Source organism: Lissotriton vulgaris, chromosome 2_1 (genome assembly GCF_964263255.1).
Source record: "Lissotriton vulgaris chromosome 2_1, aLisVul1.2, whole genome shotgun sequence".
Classification (NCBI taxonomy): Eukaryota; Metazoa; Chordata; class Amphibia; order Caudata; family Salamandridae; genus Lissotriton; species Lissotriton vulgaris.
This window is the reverse complement of record NC_141687.1, coordinates 528,699,856-528,719,214: the sequence shown is the minus strand read 5'-3', so window position 1 is coordinate 528,719,214 and position 19,359 is coordinate 528,699,856. Positions and strand designations below refer to the sequence as shown.

At 47.8% G+C, this 19,359-nt stretch overlaps 1 protein-coding gene across 1 annotated transcript in view; it reads left to right on the top strand.

The window, feature by feature from the left end:
* Positions 1 to 16,881, top strand: part of C2_1H2orf69 (chromosome 2_1 C2orf69 homolog) — a 52,141-nt gene extending 35,260 nt beyond the window's left edge. Inside the window, 1 exon segment of the mRNA XM_086955471.1 lies at positions 14,742 to 16,881. Coding sequence (XP_086811597.1) covers positions 14,742 to 15,566 — 825 coding nt within the window. The 3' untranslated portion in view covers positions 15,567 to 16,881.
* The last annotated feature ends 2,478 nt before the right edge of the window (positions 16,882 to 19,359 follow it).

Here is a 19,359-nt window from a genome sequence, read left to right as displayed (position 1 = left end):
CTCTGGCTCCAAAGTAACAAGGGAAATAATTACCTGCACAAGGGCACAAGCGTTGCCGTAGTGTGGGCAATTCTCAGAAAGCAATCAGTTCTGAAAAAGCATATAAGGAACACTCAGCACAACTAGTGACTCATTGTATGTGGCATAATAGAGCAGTCATAAATTACATGCGCCCTTCGGGGATGTGAGTCATACCTGTGATTCATACGTGGGTAAACTGAAAACGTGATGTCCGCCTCGCGGTACACACTCAGAGTGGGTGAACAGCTCACATGTTTTGCTGCGCCGAAGTAGTTGGCTAGATGAGTAATGAAAAAGATTCCCAAAGTAAATACGGGTGCCGGTTGTGAAAACCGAGTTAAAACACCTAATGACAGGCAAGGAGCAAAGGGAAACGTTCCTACCTGAACGCCAGAGAATCCATAATTTATGCGCACGGACACACGAACCCAATTCGAGCCCGCAGGCGGTGTCAATTTCACCGGAGCCGGCTGTAATAAGGAATGAGAGCGGTAGCGTGTTAGTCTCATAGTTTAAACCCGACAATCTAATTGCACGAAAACACGCTGAAGGTTTGCGTGAGAAACTTTACTCGTGTTGAAGAAATCAATCCCTCAATTCCAACCGAAGTTCCATTCGTGGGTTAGACGCGGCGCCTTACAGGAATATTTTTTAAACAGCCGGGTCATGGGGTTGGTGGGTGTGTCATAAAGGCCCCTATGGAATGCTGGACGTTGTAGTCTAACTATGGAATGCTCACACGGAAAATCGAAAACACTGTGCTAACCCTCGGGCACCTTCTCGCATCCAACATAAGCATTGGAATTCCTCATAATTGACACAATGGAAATACAGTTTTGATTGTGTAGTTACACATTTTCAATATTTACAATATTAAACGATGTGATTCACAGAGGCATAACACACGAAACACTGTGCTAACTGTTTTTGTTCAGGTGGTGTCTGTGGTGTATTTGGGGTGGGATTGGTCGATGGGCTTGTGTGGGTGCAGGTGAAAGGTCATACCATGGAACGTGGGTCGGCACAGTAGCAGTGTTTGAGGCAAGCGGGGCGAGGGTTTAGAGCTCTGATGGTGTATATTTGGGGGCGACAGGGCCAAGGGTGGTGAAGCTGAGCCCGGTCCAGGTGTAGACGGGCTTTCCTTTAGTATTCCAAAGCGCCATCTCGCTGCAGCCTGCATTAAGTAGGTCCTGTTGACCGGAAGAACAGTGAGTAAGAAGACCCAGTCGGGAAACCCCAGCAGGAAAACTCAGGCAGCTGCTGTGTCACTGGATCTGTCTGGAACAACAGTAACTGGAGGCAAGGGCTAAGTTAGGTGTCTAGGTGCTAGATAGCTTTAGCTCCTGGTAATGTCTTGCGTACCAACAGCTCCCGTCACTGTGGCTGCTGGGGTAATTGTGTACAGTAAGGGGCTTGGAGCCCCCACATTGCTTACCATTGTCACTCTTACTTACAAACTCCTTAAAATATTGAGAACCGCTCACATAGGCAAACCCTATTGGCTATGCCAATTCTTGTTTCATCTCCAGTCACTAATCAATAATTTTTAAGCATCTTAATCGTTCTTAATTAATGTTTTGTGACACTTTAAACATGAAATACAAACGAAAATGCGTTTGAAACAGATGTTTCGGAGGGACTGCCCTAATTAAATGTTAGGAAAGATGTACCCCTCCTCTTCTCTTACTAAGGGAAACCTGTATGTTATAGGATTTGCTTGGGACATGATTTGCTGTGCACCTGTGAAAGGATTTAAGTAGTCTGAAGTAATATGAGGTGATCTCTGCCCAAGCTATGTTATGGCCATTTGCATAGCGCTTACTGGTATGATGGCATTGTAGCACTTACTCCATTTGGTCATCCTTTTCTGCATATCGGGTAGGCCTTTAGTCGATTATACTGGGCACGGATTCTAGTTACCTTAGGGCAGGAGTTAGTTATGCGAGAGAACTTGAACTGGTGAATTGCAAAGGTTTTGTTTGTTTAAAACGATTCGTTTTTACTATTTCATCTGTTTAAGGGTTGCCATCACTTGTTGGGTCGAGTACGTAAGGCTGCGCTTGCGCAGTTAGGTCCGGAGATTTAATGTTTCTTAGTACGGGGCTTGAACCCGCCACTCTACTCTATTCTCTGGCCTCGTAAATGCTGGCCATCCATTGGAGGAGATGGGCGTCACTCCCTTAAAGCCCCGTCTTTTCCCGATTCGGGGGTGTGTTTTTTGCGTTTTCTCACCGTGACGTCATCAGTCACTCAACAAAAAAACACACCCCCCAGTCTTAAAAGGAAGAGGCTTAGCTTCAAAAAAATGGCGACCGCTTGTTCAGGAGTTTACTCAGTCTAGAGTTAGAATAATAAAAAAAACAATCTCCTTGCAAATCCCTGAAATAAGTGTAGATCCATGTGGTGTTTGACGTTGTGCCTATACAAGACATTCGCCTATCTCGAACAATGATGAAATTCGAAGCGTACATTATTGGCAGTGATGAAATTCGAAGCGTGCATTATTGGCAGTAATGAAATTCGAAGCGTGTATTATTGGCAGTGATGAATTTCGAAGCATGCATTATGATGAAATGACAAGCGTGCATCATGGACTATGATGAAATGGGAAGCCTGCATTACAATAGCATTGCAAACGTGCATCATGGACTATAATGAAATTACTAGCGTGCATTATGAAATTACAAGCGTGCTTTATGGGCAGTGATGAAATTACACACGTGCACTATATCGTTACAAGCGTGCATCTTGAACTATGATGGCATTACAAGTGTGCAGTATGATTAAGTTACAAGTGTGCAGCTTGGACACTGATGACATTGCGGTGTGCATAATGTACAGTGATGCCATTACAGGATCTTCACTTATCACGGACGGCAATGCCATGACTTTACAGCAAGCTGTAATGATCCGTGTGCCTGTGTGTCGCACGCATTATGAGTGCTCTTGTGATAGACTAACGCACAACCAGAGTGGCCGCTTTACACCCCATGTGTCGTTACACAGACACACCTGCGGGGAGTGGGGGCAGATGAACCCTGGAGAGCACAGCTAAGCTAAGCGCTGCAGTCACCAGAGCTTTGTCCTCCACCGCCTGACACACAGCCCAGTACCCGGGCCTCCGGAGATGGGCCAGTGAGGTAAGAGCGCCTCGCACTTCTGCCCGGGATTACTCACCCCACCCCCCAATTCTCTTCCAGTCAGAGGAGCTGCCCGGCCATCCCCCGGGGTGCAGCTCTCCATGAAGGATGACTAGATTAATGAAGCGCCGCTGCTGTAGCTGTGTTCACAGGTAGCTCTTGGCTTGGAGCCCATCATTTTCCATCTCCGGTTGAGTTTTGGGGTTCACGCTCTAGTTTACGGACTCTTTCCAAGACTAGAGGTTGATTGCGTAGAGTTCTGTGGGTAATAATGCCTCAGCTCCCGCCAGGCAGGAGCTGCCTGGATACAGGAAGACATGTCACCGGGCACAGGTAAATAAATGTCTGAATACAGGGAGATAGCCGAGCTCTTCCTGACAGGTGAGAGAGCCCTTTCCTCCTGCAGCCCTACAACCAGTGGCATGTGCAGGTGCCAGAGGCAGGGCCGGACTGGAATCGCTTCATTCTACAAAATGTCCACATGGTCCCCATATGCAGGAGGGGGGGGACGTGCCTTCCACGCCTTCCTCCCTCTCCTTCCTCTCCTCGCTCTCCTAAAATGATTCCACTCCCTGGACTTCAGTGGTATCATCCGCCAGGGACTCTGGCATTCACCCTCACTCAGGGGCACCACAACATCACTATGCACTACCACAGCATCACTGAATGCCACAGCATCACTCGTCTCCAACACATCACACAGCGCCACCACAGCATCAATCTGTGCTACCATTCAACAACTGGTTCAAATATGTTCTCTCAATGTTTCAAGCTTTATTACAAATGTCACAAAAAGATGTAAATATTTCACTTCTGTTCTAGGATTTTCGTCACAATAAAGTACACTGAACATAATCTTCACAGAAGTTATTTACAAAAGTTTAAGCTATTGCCATTATAAATTACAATAACTTTTAAGTATTAATTATTAAATATAAAAGCCATTGTTTGTAATATCAATACATCTAAGTCACGTAAATACAACACATATTGCATTACAAATGCTATAGGTGTCACATTTCCAAAAGTTATAACTATTGGCATAGTAAATGACAAAGCTAATAAGTTTGCTATTTTCAAAACCAACACATAATTTAAAAAATTTGTCATTTACAACCAATAGTTCAAACTTTCCTAATGCGAAACCTATTGCATTGCTGTGTGTGTGTGGCGCGCTGGGGGGGGTGTGTGAGGGTGCAAATGCAATAGGTCTCGCATTTGCGAGAGATTAAGCTATTGGCATTTTAAATGACAATGCCATTTATTTATACGTTTTTAAAAACAAAAATGTCATGTACAATGCCAATAGCTCTAACTTTAACAAAGACGAGACCATTGCATTGTAAATGCTTGTTTTTCAAGTGGTATGGACTTATTTGCTAGAGTCCATATTCCTCGAATTGATGAGTAAGGTTTATGTAAAAAAACAAATGTACAGCCGTAACTTCATAATATTATCACTAGTATTTGTGGAATATATTTTAGTGTGTTTAGGAGCATAGTGCTGGCCTGTTCGAAAAGAATTGAGCTCTTCTTGTCGTATAACAATGCAAATATACTTTTGAAATCCTATACTAACACTCGGAAATGGCTCTAAAAGACGGAGCCTTTTGGTTTGAATCTTGTGGAACACTGCCCGGTTGCTCAATTTAACATTTTTCCTTTGTGAGCCGTGCACAGTAGCTCAGTTGCATAAATTTCCTGTAATATTGCGAATAGCAGCAGCGGTGCGTCAATTGGGGTGAGGGGCGTAGCCCCACCAGCCTCCATGGACCTGCATCAAGGCCGCCGGCCGCAATCCTAGTAACTATCTTCTAAATAAAATACAGCCGCCGGCGGGAATTGCGCAGGGGGGGGTGGCTTGCTTCAGCTTGAGTGACAGTCCACACTCAGGCTGCAGCAGACCGTAGTGCGCAGTGACAGTCCCATGGCGCTGGAAAACTTACAGTGCGCATGCTTGGGAAAGTTGGCAACTTTCTCAAGCAGTAAGTTCCCCAGCGGGACCCAGGGGTGCTTGTTTGCTGCCACAGCCCGGGTTTCCAAAGGGCGACAGGGCGAGCAGCAAATGTCGCCCTTTGGGCGAGCAGCAAATGTGCCCCCCCTAGCCAATCCTGGCGCTGCATGCATGGTCCACTGCGCATCATTGGATGCCGCGCGTGGTGGGACATCCTGTCAAGGAAGAGGCACTGCCTCTCGCGAAAGATCCATGCCAAATCGAATGTATGGCCTGCGACAGACTCACAGTGCTATTATCACAACAGTAAAGGCAATGGCACACGCACACGTCCATCTCTGCACACACAAGGACTGACCCACACATCCACCAACGGACAGACCGCGCCTACCCGACGAAGTAGGCGATGCTGCACGGCCTGGTTGATGACGCCGATGGTCCAGCTCTTCACCACCACGGACTTGATGGTCTCGTAGGCGAAGAAATCCGCAATGCAGGTCATGGTGAGGATGGGTGTCCGGGGTCTCTGTACCTCACCGGGAGGGGTCCTTGTACCTCACAGAGTGGGTGTCCCGGGGAACAGGCACACGGGGGTCTCTGTACCTCTCCGATGAAGGTTCCAGGGGCGCAGGCAGACTGGGATCTTTATACCTCACTGAGATGTCGGGAGATAGGAGGCACCTGGGGGTCTTTGTACCTCCCAGGAGTCCCCCCCCCCCGTGGCGAGGAGGCAGCCTGGGGTCTTTGTACCTCACCGAGGCGGGTATCCGGGGGCGCAGGCAGCCTGGGGTCTCTGTACCTCACTGAGGTCCACCCGTGGTCAGGAGGCAGTCTGAACCTTCTGTTCTTCACCCGGGGGTGTCAGGGAGAGCAGACAACCCGGGGTCTTTCTACCTCTCTCAGATGCATTCGGGTTGAAAGTGCAGCCTGAGTTTTCTACCTGACGGAGGTGCTGTCAGGGCCGAGGGGTTAAGAGCTTCTGTGGGACAGCGAGGAGCTATCCGTGGCGAGGCAGGAGGGGTCCGAGGTGTGGAGGCAGGAGGGGTCCGGGAGAGGAGGCAGGTTGGCCTCTCTACCTCACCGAAGATGAGTCCGGGCTTGTGATGCAAGAGATGTCCCCGGCGAGGAGGGAGGAGGTATCTTGGGAGAGGAGGCAGGTGGGGTCTGGGATGAGGAGGCAGATGGAGCTCTCTACCTGTGAGTGAGTTGGCAGGAGGTATCCCGGGTGAGGAGGTACGAGTTATCCCGGGTGAGGAGTCAGGAGGTATCCTGGGAGAGGATACCTCCTGCTGTATTGGAGTGCTTTACATGAGCACCAGTTACAACACACAATGGCGCATTCATTTTTTAGAGACAAGGACATTAAGTGATGTGCCCAGAATCACAGGATGTTTAGCCGACGCCGAGACTCGAACATGGTTCCTCAGTTCCAAAGTCAGCAGCTCTGATCGTAACGCACCTCTGCCAAAGAGGAGGTGCTCGCTAGCAGGCGCAGGGGGTACCCATGTTCGGTGATGGCTGGTTGTTGGGTCCTGTTAGGACACTGTTTATGTCTGTGCCGAATCTCATGTCTCGGTGGGTTAATTCATCCACTGCAGGGATCTGCGCTTGAACTCTTGGTCAAAGTTTGGGATTCCGTTTATCCTTCCGAGGTCGATGACATATGGCAATACTGGTGATACCTCGTGTAATCCAGACAGACAGACCTGTATTGTGCGTCCGTTACCCAGCAGCCGTAGGGCTGTAGCAGTAGGTAGTCATTAGATTGTTGCAAGCGGTGCCTTTCTTTGTAACTGTGCAGTGTGCTGCAAGACGTGTAACTGATCCGGGTGTTGGACGAAGTGCAGATGCACACGGTGTTGGAGGAGGTGTACATTTACAGGGTGTCGATGTGCAAATGCTCATATTGTTGGATGAGGTGTAAACGCTCAGTGATTTGGATGAAGAGCAGATGCTCGGGTGTTGGGTGAAGTGCAGATTCTCAGGGTGTTGGGTGAGTTGAGATGCTCATGGTGTTTGAGGTTAAATGCTCAGGGTGTTGGATGAGATGTAAATGCACAGGGTGTTGGATGAAGTGCAGATGCTCATATTGTTGGATGAGGTGAAAAAGCTCAGTGATTTGGATGAAGAGCAGATGCTCAAGGTATTGGGTGGAGTGCAGATGCTCAGTGTGTGGGTGAAGTGCAGATGCTCAGGGTGTTGGGTGAAGTGCAGATGCTCAGGGTGTTGGGTGAAGTGCAGATGCTCAGGGTGTTGGGTGAAGTGCAGATGCTCAGGGTGTTGAGTGAAGTGCAGATGCTCTGGGTGTTGGGTGAAGTGCAGATGCTCTGGGTGAAGTGTAGATGCTCTGGGTGTTGGGTGAAGTGCAGATGCTCTGGGTGTTGGGTGAAGTGCAGATGCTCTGGGTGTTGGGTGAAGTGCAGATGCTCTGGGTGTTGGGTGAAGTGCAGATGCTCTGGGTGTTGGGTGAAGTGCAGATGCTCTGGGTGTTGAAGTGCAGATGCTCTGGGTGTTGAAGTGCAGATGCTCTGGGTGTTGAAGTGCAGATGCTCTGGGTGTTGAAGTGCAGATGCTCTGGGTGTTGAAGTGCAGATGCTCTGGGTGTTGAAGTGCAGATGCTCTGGGTGTTGAAGTGCAGATGCTCTGGGTGTTGAAGTGCAGATGCTCTGGGTGTTGAAGTGCAGATGCTCTGGGTGTTGAAGTGCAGATGCTCTGGGTGTTGGGGGAAGTGCAGATGCTCTGGGTGTTGGGTGAAGTGCAGATGCTCTGGGTGTTGGGTGAAGTGCAGATGCTCTGGGTGTTGGGTGAAGTGCAGATGCTCTGGGTGTTGAAGTGCAGATGCTCTGGGTGTTGGGGGAAGTGCAGATGCTCTGGGTGTTGGGTGAAGTGCAGATGCTCTGGGTGTTGGGTGAAGTGCAGATGCTCTGGGTGTTGGGTGAAGTGCAGATGCTCTGGGTGTTGAAGTGCAGATGCTCTGGGTGTTGGGGGAAGTGCAGATGCTCTGGGTGTTGGGGGAAGTGCAGATGCTCTGGATGTTGGGGGAAATGCAGATGCTCTGGGTGTTGGGCGAAGTGCAGATGCTCTGGGTGTTGGGCGAAGTGCAGATGCTCTGGGTGTTGGGCGAAGTGCAGATGCTCTGGGTGTTGGGCGAAGTGCAGATGCTCTGGGTGTTGGGCGAAGTGCAGATGCTCTGGGTGTTGGGCGAAGTGCAGATGCTCTGGTTGTTGGGCGAAGTGCAGATGCTCTGGTTGTTGGGCGAAGTGCAGATGCTCTGGTTGTTGGGCGAAGTTCCAACAGTCAGGGTGTTGGATGAGATGTAAATGCTCAGGGTGTTGGGTAAAGTGAAGATGCTCAGGGTGTTGGGTAAAGTGAAGATGCTCAGGGTGTTGGGTGAAGTGAAGATGCTCTGGTTGTTGGGCGAAGTGCAGATGCTCTGGGTGTTGGGCGAAGTGCAGATGCTCTGGGTGTTGGGCGAAGTGCAGATGCTCTGGGTGTTGGGCGAAGTGCAGATGCTCTGGGTGTTGGGCGAAGTGCAGATGCTCTGGGTGTTGGGCGAAGTGCAGATGCTCTGGTTGTTGGGCGAAGTGCAGATGCTCTGGGTGTTGGATGAAGTTCCAACAGTCAGGGTGTTGGATGAGATGTGAATGCTCAGGGTGTTGGGTAAAGTGAAGATGCTCAGGGTGTTGGGTAAAGTACAGATTCTTGGAATATTGGATGAAGAGCAGCTGCTCAAGAAGTTGGATGATGTGTAAATGGTGTTCGGGGTGAGAGCGCTCCTCTCTCACGCGCTGTCTTTATTCTGCCCAGGCACTCTGTCTGCCCCTCCGCTTTCGGTACCTCCCCCTGTCACTTCTTCTGCCCAGTCTGTCACTCTCCCCTTCTTGGTCTTTGCCCCGTTATGTCCTCCGCTCTCTCTTCATCTATATTGAAGGATGTCTCTGTGCACGTGCGCCCTGCTCCTCCTTGTGCCTCGTGCTCGCTGTCTCTCCTTGGTGCCAGCTGCCCTCTCTCTCTCTCCTCTGCCCTCTCTCTGTCTCTAGTCAGCTCCTCGTCCTTTGCTTCTGACGGGGTCCGCGCTCAGCCCCCTTCCTCTTCACTCCCTCTCTCCGGGACGCGCTCACTCTGCTCTCCTCTCCTCCCCTCTTCTCACACTCACCAGGGCTCCCCTGACTCCTCTCCCCCTCCCTTTTTCTCCTCCCTCCCCAGGATGTCCTACCAACCTTGGAGCTGGGGAATCAGGTTTGGGTCTCTGCTTCGGCTCAACAACCTGTGATTTTGGGCAAATTACTTAATCTCCCCGTGTTTATCGAAAATGATGTGTATTGTGATTGGTGTCTATGTAAAGCGCTGTAATACCTTCTGGTCGAGTTTGCGCTATATAAAAATTGCAACAACAAAAAAAGCGGATGAAGGATGGGGTTACAAGTATAAACCGAGTGGTATGCGCATGGGGGAGTGTGACGCAGTGGTAGACGGTGCACAGGGCATGGGTGCCATAGAGTGCAGGAGGGCAGAGAGTCCATCATAGCTCAGTGAAAGTGCGAAACGTCGCAGAGTGGGCGATTTGTTTTGTTCTGCTTTAGAATATGCTGTGGAACCTTGCATGGTCATTCTGCGGTTATACTGAATAAGCAGCTACCTATGTTATGCCATCTATTAATGTAATAATTGCACTTTCACAATTGCTTTATTAACCTTCCTGCTTTCTCAAATTTGCTTTAAAATGCACGATTCTTTTCCTTTTTTTTCAAAATTTTCTTTGGGGGGGGGGTAACCCCTCAAACCCCCCTTTTGGGGTTCGGGCTCGCTCGCTACAGTGCTGTATGCAAATCACTTTGCGGCCCACCACTTTGAAATGTCACCCACCGCCCCTGGCGAATAGTCCTAATTAGAAGCATATCAAAATAATTTACATTTTAGGAACAAGGTCTTGTTACTGTATACTATCTGTCCCAAAGGAAACTTAGTCAAGTAAGCAAAATGAAAACCAGCTTTATCAAACTAAGTCTTGCATTTAAACATATTGATGCTGCCAAAGGCTTTAGCAATGTTACTGTATAATACGTTGCATTTTTTTAAAATAATATTTGTAAGCTCTGATTTGTTTAGTGCAAAGACTAGAACTCTTGTCTCAAAAAGGTTAAGCTATTGGGTTTGCCAATGCTTGTATGGTACATGTGAGCCGAGTCTCGTTTAGGTGAGTGAGTTCTGGTTGTGGGAGGGTGTTCATAATGTGGCACTGGAGCTGAGACTGAAGGCAGTGTTAGTCAGTGGGGCATAAGTGTTCAGATTGCATGGTCATCCAATCTTTGGCCTTTCTTCGGTGTGCACACAGTGATGGCCTCATGTACCATTTGTAATTATTTACCAAACAAGCACTGGCGTTGCCAATAGGTCTCGCAGTAGGAAAGTTTGAGCTATTGGTTGTGTAAATGACAAAGCCCTTTATGTATTCAAAATGATAACAACAGTGAAAGGCATTGTTATTTGCCATTGTAATAGTTCCACCTGTCGTACTGCGCGATCTATTGGCAAGGTGAGTTTTTCGTGTGTGAGTGGCGTTGCCTGTGTGAGTGGCGTTGCCTGTGTGAGTGGCGTTGCCTGTGTGAGTGGCGTTGCCTGTGTGAGTGGCGTTGCCTGTGTGAGTGGCGTTGCCTGTGTGAGTGGCGTTGCCTGTGTGAGTGGCGTTGCCTGTGTGAGTGGCGTTGCCTGTGTGTGAGGCGTTGGCTGTGTGATTTGTGTTGCCTGTGTGAGTGGCGTGGTTTTGCAGTCTGGGCGGGGCTTTGCTTCAGATTTTGAGGAGAGCAAAAACTATGAATGAGATTATTTCCCTGAGGTTTGGAGAGAAGAGAACCCACACTTTTGTGATTGCATGTATGCAACAATATAAACAATTAGAATGGAGGAGTACAGACAACCGATGAGGAGCAATTGTTAATTTTACATTTGAACCAGATAAAGTTATGATGGCAGCAGCAATAGCAAGATGGAATAAAGGAGTCCAGGGTGACTTGGAGGGATTCAAAGCTCATTCAGACATCAGCATGGCTGTATGTTACTTGAGGGCCACCCAGTGGAATACATGGTTAATGGCTGCCACAGTAGGCCCTCTTCCTCAAGGGCTTGGCTAGGCCCTGATGAAGCCGGGAGTAGACCGCGGAGCTCTGCCCTAGGAATCCACCAGAATCCTGAGTCCAAGCCTCACTAAACCCTTGATGGAACAGCAGTGGAAGAGCCCCAGAGCAAGTAATATAGGCCTTGGGGGAGTCTCGTGCCGCAGATTGCGAGAAAAGCGGGATTAGGTAAAGGAAGATCCCGGGAGGCCGCAGACAAAATGGCGCCCCGCCATGCAGAACGAGTGCTGAAGTCGAGAGCCCGCGGGCAGAGTACTCAGTGAGATCGGAGGCGTGGAGACGGCGCAATCACAGCAGCGAAGGCGGGCTGCAGGGAGTGCACTGGATGTCTGAGTCCAGAGGTAATAACGGGGGTAGGGATTCCAGATATCCCCAAGACGCGCAAGTATAGGAAGAGCTGAGGAGGTTGTGATGAATGGGAGAACGCGAGTGGTGCTTGAAATGGAGAGGTGTTGCAGGTGAGCTGGAGCAACCACAGGCCTGAGAGAACTCATGGCCCTGCCTGCCACGCTCTGCAGCCCGAAACAGTGCAGGGATCACAAAGAAGGCGCAAGTGAATAACGTAGTCGGACGCAGACAAAATGGCGCCCCGCCATGCAGAACGAGTGCTGAAGTCGAGAGCCCGCGGGCAGAGTACTCAGTGAGATCGGAGGCGTGGAGACGGCGCAATCACAGCAGCGAAGGCGGGCTGCAGGGAGTGCACTGGATGTCTGAGTCCAGAGGTAATAACGGGGGTAGGGATTCCAGATATCCCCAAGACGCGCAAGTATAGGAAGAGCTGAGGAGGTTGTGATGAATGGGAGAACGCGAGTGGTGCTTGAAATGGAGAGGTGTTGCAGGTGAGCTGGAGCAACCACAGGCCTGAGAGAACTCATGGCCCTGCCTGCCACGCTCTGCAGCCCGAAACAGTGCAGGGATCACAAAGAAGGCGCAAGTGAATAACGTAGTCGGAAGAGGAGCCTAGGAGCAGAAATAGAGACTCTGCCGTAGGATAACAGGAGCTGCAAAGTGCACAGGACGGCGGTGGTGAGGGGCCTTCAGCAGTTCAGGTGGGAGGCGACTCCGCAAGTGGAGGACTGACCTTCATCCGGAGGGATGAGAGGGGGCACAATACAAGACTGTAGTGCAGCCTGCGGAGGGGGATAGTGGGAAGCGCCCCAGGGCCAACGATTGCAGTCGCATGCTGGTAAAGCATGGAGAACCCCGGAGAAAGAGACTGTGGAGGGGAGTGAGAGGGCCCACGACAAGCTCAAGATACAGACCGGGGAAACGGGTAATGAAGGAGACAATTCAGACACCATACCGGCCAGTGCGAGAATGGACGGAGTGGAGTGTGAAATTGGAGAACGTGATGGTGGGAGACCCAGTGTGAGCCCCAGGCATCAACGGAGGAAGGGCCAGGCTGAGTGGGCTGGACGGGTCCGGAAAACACAGGAGGTTTGAGGGAAGCATCGGGTGGAGCTCCCTGGTGGGACTGAGGAGTGCAGAAAGAGACAGGGGGCTGCCAACCATCCCCCATCCAACGTCCAACCAACAGGGAGGTGAGGCCGTTGGCGAATATGGGCAGGCAGATTACGAGGGAAGCCGGATGGGGGCGGGAAAGCCTGGTGGGAGGCGTGAACGCCGGATGGGGGCGGGAAAGCCTGGTGGGAGGCGTGAATGCGCGAGGGGAGGCAGGCGGATTGGGAGAGAAGCCTGATGGGGGCGGGAGAGCCTGGTGGGTGGGCGTGAATAAGGGGAGGACTGGGCTGGGCTTGCATGCAATGCGCGTGCATGTACACGGGCACTGCATGAAAACCGCGGGGCTGAAAGCCCTTTGGTTTGAAGATGTTTTCGCCACATGAATTCTCGCTACGCTCGATGCGCTTGCGCGCATCGATAGGTCGCGAGACCTAAAAATAATTATTACTCCTTTATATCAAACTACCAACAAACACTAAAAAAAACAATGTCTGGGTTTTAGGCATATGATTGTTGTTGTTGTGATCTGTGTGAATGCTATAGTAGAAAACTCAAGGACCTTGAAGGTGGTCAGTCCGCATACTATGTAAAGCATAGGATTGCAGTTCACATGTAGACTTGGGTCACTCTACTTGTAGAGACACCCCCACCCTTTTCACCCCATTTATAGCACTGTGTAGGCAAAAACCTAATGAGGAACAGACGGCTAACGCTAAAAGCTGCCTTGTAGGCGAGTACTAAAGTGTGATGATAAAACTCGTGGAGGAGAAACCAGGCGCAACAACTCTGCTCGTCTGCGGCATCTCTGGGACGGCAGGAGCACAGCTGGACCTACCGGTGGGGAATGGACTTGAGTGAAAACTCGGAGGGTCTGACCTCCACATAGACACCCCAGCCGTAATTGTAGATCCTGGTGCTCTTGGTGCCACCGCTCCCCTTTAGAAATCGAGCTCTGGTATCTGTTCCCTAGCAAAATTGACCCAAAAGTCGTGTAGGTCATTTGCTTCCTGGCGAAGCAGATCCAACTATTCTCACTTTCTCTGGGAACCGAGTGCAAAGGGAGAAACAAAGCTGAGAGATTGTCTCGTGAAGCATTCGGGGGAGTTGGTTGGTTGGAAGCAATATGAGGGCAGAATCGCAGACAGTGGGGCTCAGAAGAAGCAAAAGGAGGCCAGAGGTTTCAACACTAGGACATGGGTGGGGGTAAGCAACTCTTAGGACTGAAGCAAACTAATGGGGAGAGCGCATCGTGAGCTCGTGGGGAGGAAACTAATTGGACATTGGAGCAGGCATGGGAGAAGCATATGGACAAGAGAAAGCACAGAACGAAGGAGGAAAAAGAAGCAAACTAGGAAGCCAGATGTAAAACACGTGCACTCTCGTGGAGTGATTAAACAAAAAGAACATTGTAGCGCCTTGAAAATGAGCATTGGAAGGACACAAATAATGTGCCCGTACTACAGGGGGTGGGGCAAACACGAGAAAGAAAGCCCTTGCAAATTAATACATCCGAAGCAAGCAGACTAGGTCGGCAGTGCAGTAAACCCAGTGTAACCTACCAGTAAGTCTCAAAACAGTACATCTGCGGTCTAGAGTGCAAGATCCAAAAAAGTCCAAGCAGTTTGCATTTTTATAGTTTGATTGAGACACCCTTACACAAACACATTTTCCTGCGCTCGGACGAGGCCACATAATTGATTGTCATCTGTAGCTTAATTTGCATACTTGTAGACCAGTTTATAATTAATTGGGTTCATTGTTTTCACGATAATGCAGCGGGAAAATGTGAGTTAATCAGGGTTATGAGACTCTTCTGATTGAATTAAATATGTGCAATTGGCTTTGGTTAAGTTCTTTTATTCCCATATGGACCATTTTTTCTAATTCAGTAGCAAACTATTTGTCAAATAAATGCAGGCATGCTTAATCTGTGCAGATGTGGAATTGTATTTCTAGATGTGCTGATGCATTTTAGTACAAATAAGCCATGTATGTGTAGGTTTATCTTTAATTCCTCTTTTCTTCTTTCAGAGCTATGAAGACATCATGTCTTGTCATCCAGAAAACGTCCGCTGGAAGCGGTGGAGTTTAGAAAATGCTGCCTCTCTCCTCTCCCGTCGCTTCCCAAGCAGTCATATATGGGTTGTGAGGTCGTCGCGCATGCATTTGCATAAGTTCAGCTGCTATGATAATTTTGTGAGGAGCAACATGTTTGGCGCCCCAGAGCATAGCGCCGGCTTTGGTGCTTTTAAACATCTGTATGCCTTGTTGATGAATGCTTTCGTGCTAGCAGAAGGCATCGTTTCGTCCCCAAAAGCAACATATTTTGTCAACAAGGATAAAAGGTCTTCTGCTCCCTCAAGTGTACATTCTGAATTTAGTACAAATGGCTGCCCGCACGAAAAGGAAAATAATTTAAATTACCCTATTGTATCTTTGGGTTCGCTGTCTGTCAAAGGTTCTGTGTCGTTCACATTGATTGGCTTCAGTAAAGGCTGTGTTGTTTTAAACCAGTTGTTGTATGAACTAAAGGAGGCAAAAACTGACCCTAATTTGGAAGCCTTCATATCAAATATAAAATCAATGTATTGGTTGGATGGTGGGCACCCCGGAGGAGGCAATACCTGGGTTACCTGTCCGGACATATTGGAAGGATTTGCAGAAACTGGGATTTTGGTTCACACACACGTTACGCCATACCAAGTACATGACCCAATGAGGTCTTGGATTGGAAAAGAGCACCGGTTATTTGTACAGATCCTCCAAGAATACGGTGTGCCAGTTAATACACAGCTCCACTTTGCAGGCGAAGTCCCATCTTTGGATAACCATTTCAAAGTTCATGAAGTGTTCTAAGTGGATTTCCATTGTGCTTTTATCGGGAATAGTTTCAGTGCTAGCACAGCCAAGTGTATACACAGCCAAATCCATACCAGCAGAGCAACTTTTCTGAATCTACCCTGATGGTCAGCTGTCTTTTCTGTTGACCACTTACAATGGCATCACTACACCTTGTTCATTTTTGTGCAACATCTTTATAAGCATGCTTACTGTTCTCCACTGAACCACATGCAATGACAGTAGTATGGAAGTTCAGTATTACAGTTGAGGTATCTTCTTGAGCGTGGTATTCTACAAGAAATCTGTGCATCTTCTACAGGGCACCTAGGGGACAGCACGTGACATCTTGCACAGTTTGCGATGCAACATTGTTCTTGAACTACCAAAAGGGAAGGAGCCATAAAATGACTACCGTTTTTGTGTCCGACTGTTTTGAAAAGACTGTAGACGCCTGCCGTTTTATTGGCAACCAAGTGGGCATCCTCCTTGAGTGGCCAGTTAAAAGGGTGTCATTTGAGCCAGTTAGTATTGTGAAAAATATGGATATGCATGTGTACTTTCTTTTCAAACTTGTTTTGTTAAGGAGTAAGTTCAGAGAAATTGCTGTGGAAAATGAACGACCATAGGATTGCATAATTTCTCGTGGGCTTGTTTCTTGCTTTTCGAGGTTTCTGGGAAATATTGGAAAAACTACAATATTGATACACAAGCGGAAAAATGGTACAGAAGTGTAGTAATGACATTCCTTACCGCTTGTGCCTTCAGAAAGATGTGTGAACTGCATAGTCTTTAAATACACACTGCCCGTGCCGCATTAAATTATAGCTGGTGGTGAGGTGTTCCCATTCCTCGCAAAAAGAGAATCAACCATCTTGTAAACTGATGCTGCTAGAGCCAGCTTGGCAGTTATTTTGGCGGCTATTGCATTGTTCATGGCCAAAGCAAAGTCATAAGGTATATAATGAGGTAATTCACGGGCTTTGATAATTCTGTATGAGGCAAGCTCAGGTTTAGAGTTGGTCTTAATCGTCCTTCTTCCAGTTAGCTACATTATTTAATATTTTCATCAAACAAAATGGAACAGATTAAATATTAAGTTTATTTAAACAATGACCTTTTGAGTAATAGTTCGACAGTGCTACATTCCGTTATTTTCAAAGAGGGGTAACACTCCATGTTGATGATAGTGGTGTTAAGAAGAGCAGGGTGATGCAACTTGCAAATTATTTCCTCTTTCTGGTTGAAAGCGATTTAGGAATTTCATAAAATCTTTTCAGATGTAAGTTGGTTGGGATGTCTTTCAGTAAAACGTTCAATTTGTTCAAACATGGGTAGCCTAAGCGTTTCTTTGATGTGGAGACTGAGTGGACAGAATTTATTTGAAAGGTCATGATCTAGCTTTAGTCTTGTCAACCGTTTTCCAGGTCTTTTGAAATGTAAAATTAGAAGTTCGAGTTACCTATATTTGCTATGCAGTAATTTCAAAGGGGCAGCAAATGAGTATGACTCGTGTGTTGCCTAAATTTAATCTGGAAGTTTTTAAACCACTCCAAATCTTATTATTCCTAGTATTTATGCGCCATGCGTGCATTTACAGCAGACACTGCTCATAGATTCAGTGAACTGAAACTTACTTGGGATGCCTACACCTGGTCATAGTTGAAATGGAAGGTACTGTTTTAAAATGAAATAACAGACGTTTGGTAAAGTTAGCTAACGGTAGATAGTTGATGTCCCATGAGTATCACAGGTACTTTCAAGGTAAAAGCAAGATTGCTAAAAAGTGTGTTTACAGCCCTAAATGGTAATACAGAGCAATTGACAATTCTGTTTTTAATTGGCCATATTTTTACGCAGTTAATTTTGTTCGTCTCTGCTATAGGCAGGAAATGTTACACAATGTGATGATTAAAGGGGTATGTACGCAGTTGAACAATGAGATGCCCAAGTATTTTGTAAACCGTTAATATTCACTCATAACGAACTATTGGCAGACTCCTAGCACCGATGGTTGTTTATGACTAGCATCAACAATAGGAGCAAAAAGGGGATCCGGCAATCAGACCGCCCCACCATCAATTATAAACACAACTAGGTCTGACCTCCAAGAGCAGTCAGTCACGAATTTCTGAGACTCGTAGGGGTTACTATATCCTTTAAAAAAAACACCTTCCCGGTACAGTTCCGTTCAACAATCCATGAACTGATTAGCCCTCCCTGCTCCAATAAAAAAAAAAAAAATTGTCGATGACCACATCACAAATGAATACCAGTGGTAAAGAATCCTCACATAAATGTGTGTGTATCTAATGAAAACAAGTGAAACATTTGAGAACGTTTAGAAAGCACCTCACGTGTGCAAACCCACAGGTATACTGGATGGTACTCAACAGTGTGCCCGCGTTATCATTGGTTGCTTTCTTAACCTTAACAAAAGAGAAAGGGAAAGAGGTTTGTGTTAGAATTCCACAGAAGTGGAAGGTCAAAGCAACGTGGAAAGTGTGACACCGACAACACTGAGACTTCGTGATTAACTCAGTGTTCAATCGTCCCCAACCGTGCAAAGAGAACAAAGTTCTTTGTTCTCAACGGATTAAAAATGAGGTATCGCTCACATACAGCACAACCTTCATTCAATGTTGAGCGTCCCCAGTTAAAAAACCAGGCATGTATCTGCCCATTTTCATTTGCCACAGGCCAACGTGTGTTGTCGCCAAACCATCAAGGCAACTTCGTCAGGGCTGTTGGGGCACCAATCTTCACCTCAGTCCTTTTCACACCAAATTTGTGGTTATTGACCAGATTAAAAAGAACGTGCCAGTCCTAAACAATCCTACATTTAGTTGAAATTATAACCCCTTACATCCAGGCATATAAATACCAAGTGGTTGTTTGTGTCCAGCGTACCTACAACCACCTTCAGTACAGGAACCTGCGCCAAATGGTTGCATTCTGCTTTGAAGACAATTGACCATCCCCCTCCTGCAATCACACATACAATGTATTATTCGTAATGGGGCACTTAACTTCACACAGCCACATTGTGAACATATTGCACTCGTCCTTCCAGCCTTTGGGTACCCTTCCATCTTGTGGTGGGGCTAAAAACTGTCTATAAAAGTTAGAAATGCAGGGGTTTCCCCCGACTGCTGTCACATATGACTGGGCATGTATATATGACAGCAACTCCTTTGCCGTGTGCTCCCTTGCAGCCCCCCCCCCTCTTTTTTCTGATTGGTGGTGGTGTGGTTTATTCTTTCTTTTTTGACATGCACCTGAAAACTTGATTTACACCTTGTGGAAACTGCATGTTGTACATGACCTGAACTCATTATTTGTGATGTTTGCAATTTAACAGTCCGTCAACGGTATGACAACAATGGTATGTTACCGCACCAGCACAGTAAATCATTACTCCCATTAATCAGTAACATTCTATCCTATAATACACAAATGTTAATTGTATGCAATATGACACATTAGGCCCCATCTTTTTCTAGCCACTGCTGCCTCTTGTTCTCGCCCATTCCAGTCTTCCAGGCATAACTGCTCCCCCAGGTTTCCCCCACCCCCTGGGCCAGTGGTCTGTGATCATCTGCTAATTGCCCTCCAGGTCTCAGTGCTCTCCTGAGTGTCGCTCCCATCATGTTGGCCCTCCAGAAAAGCCTGAAGCAAGACTGCCCAGCACGCTATGCCCTCCACATCCCCTTATACCAATTGTAGTCTATCTGCCAGCACCCACTGTTCTAAGTTCCTGTGCCATTTAATAAGCATCGAGCCCCACGAAGACAGCCAGTGTATTGCAGTC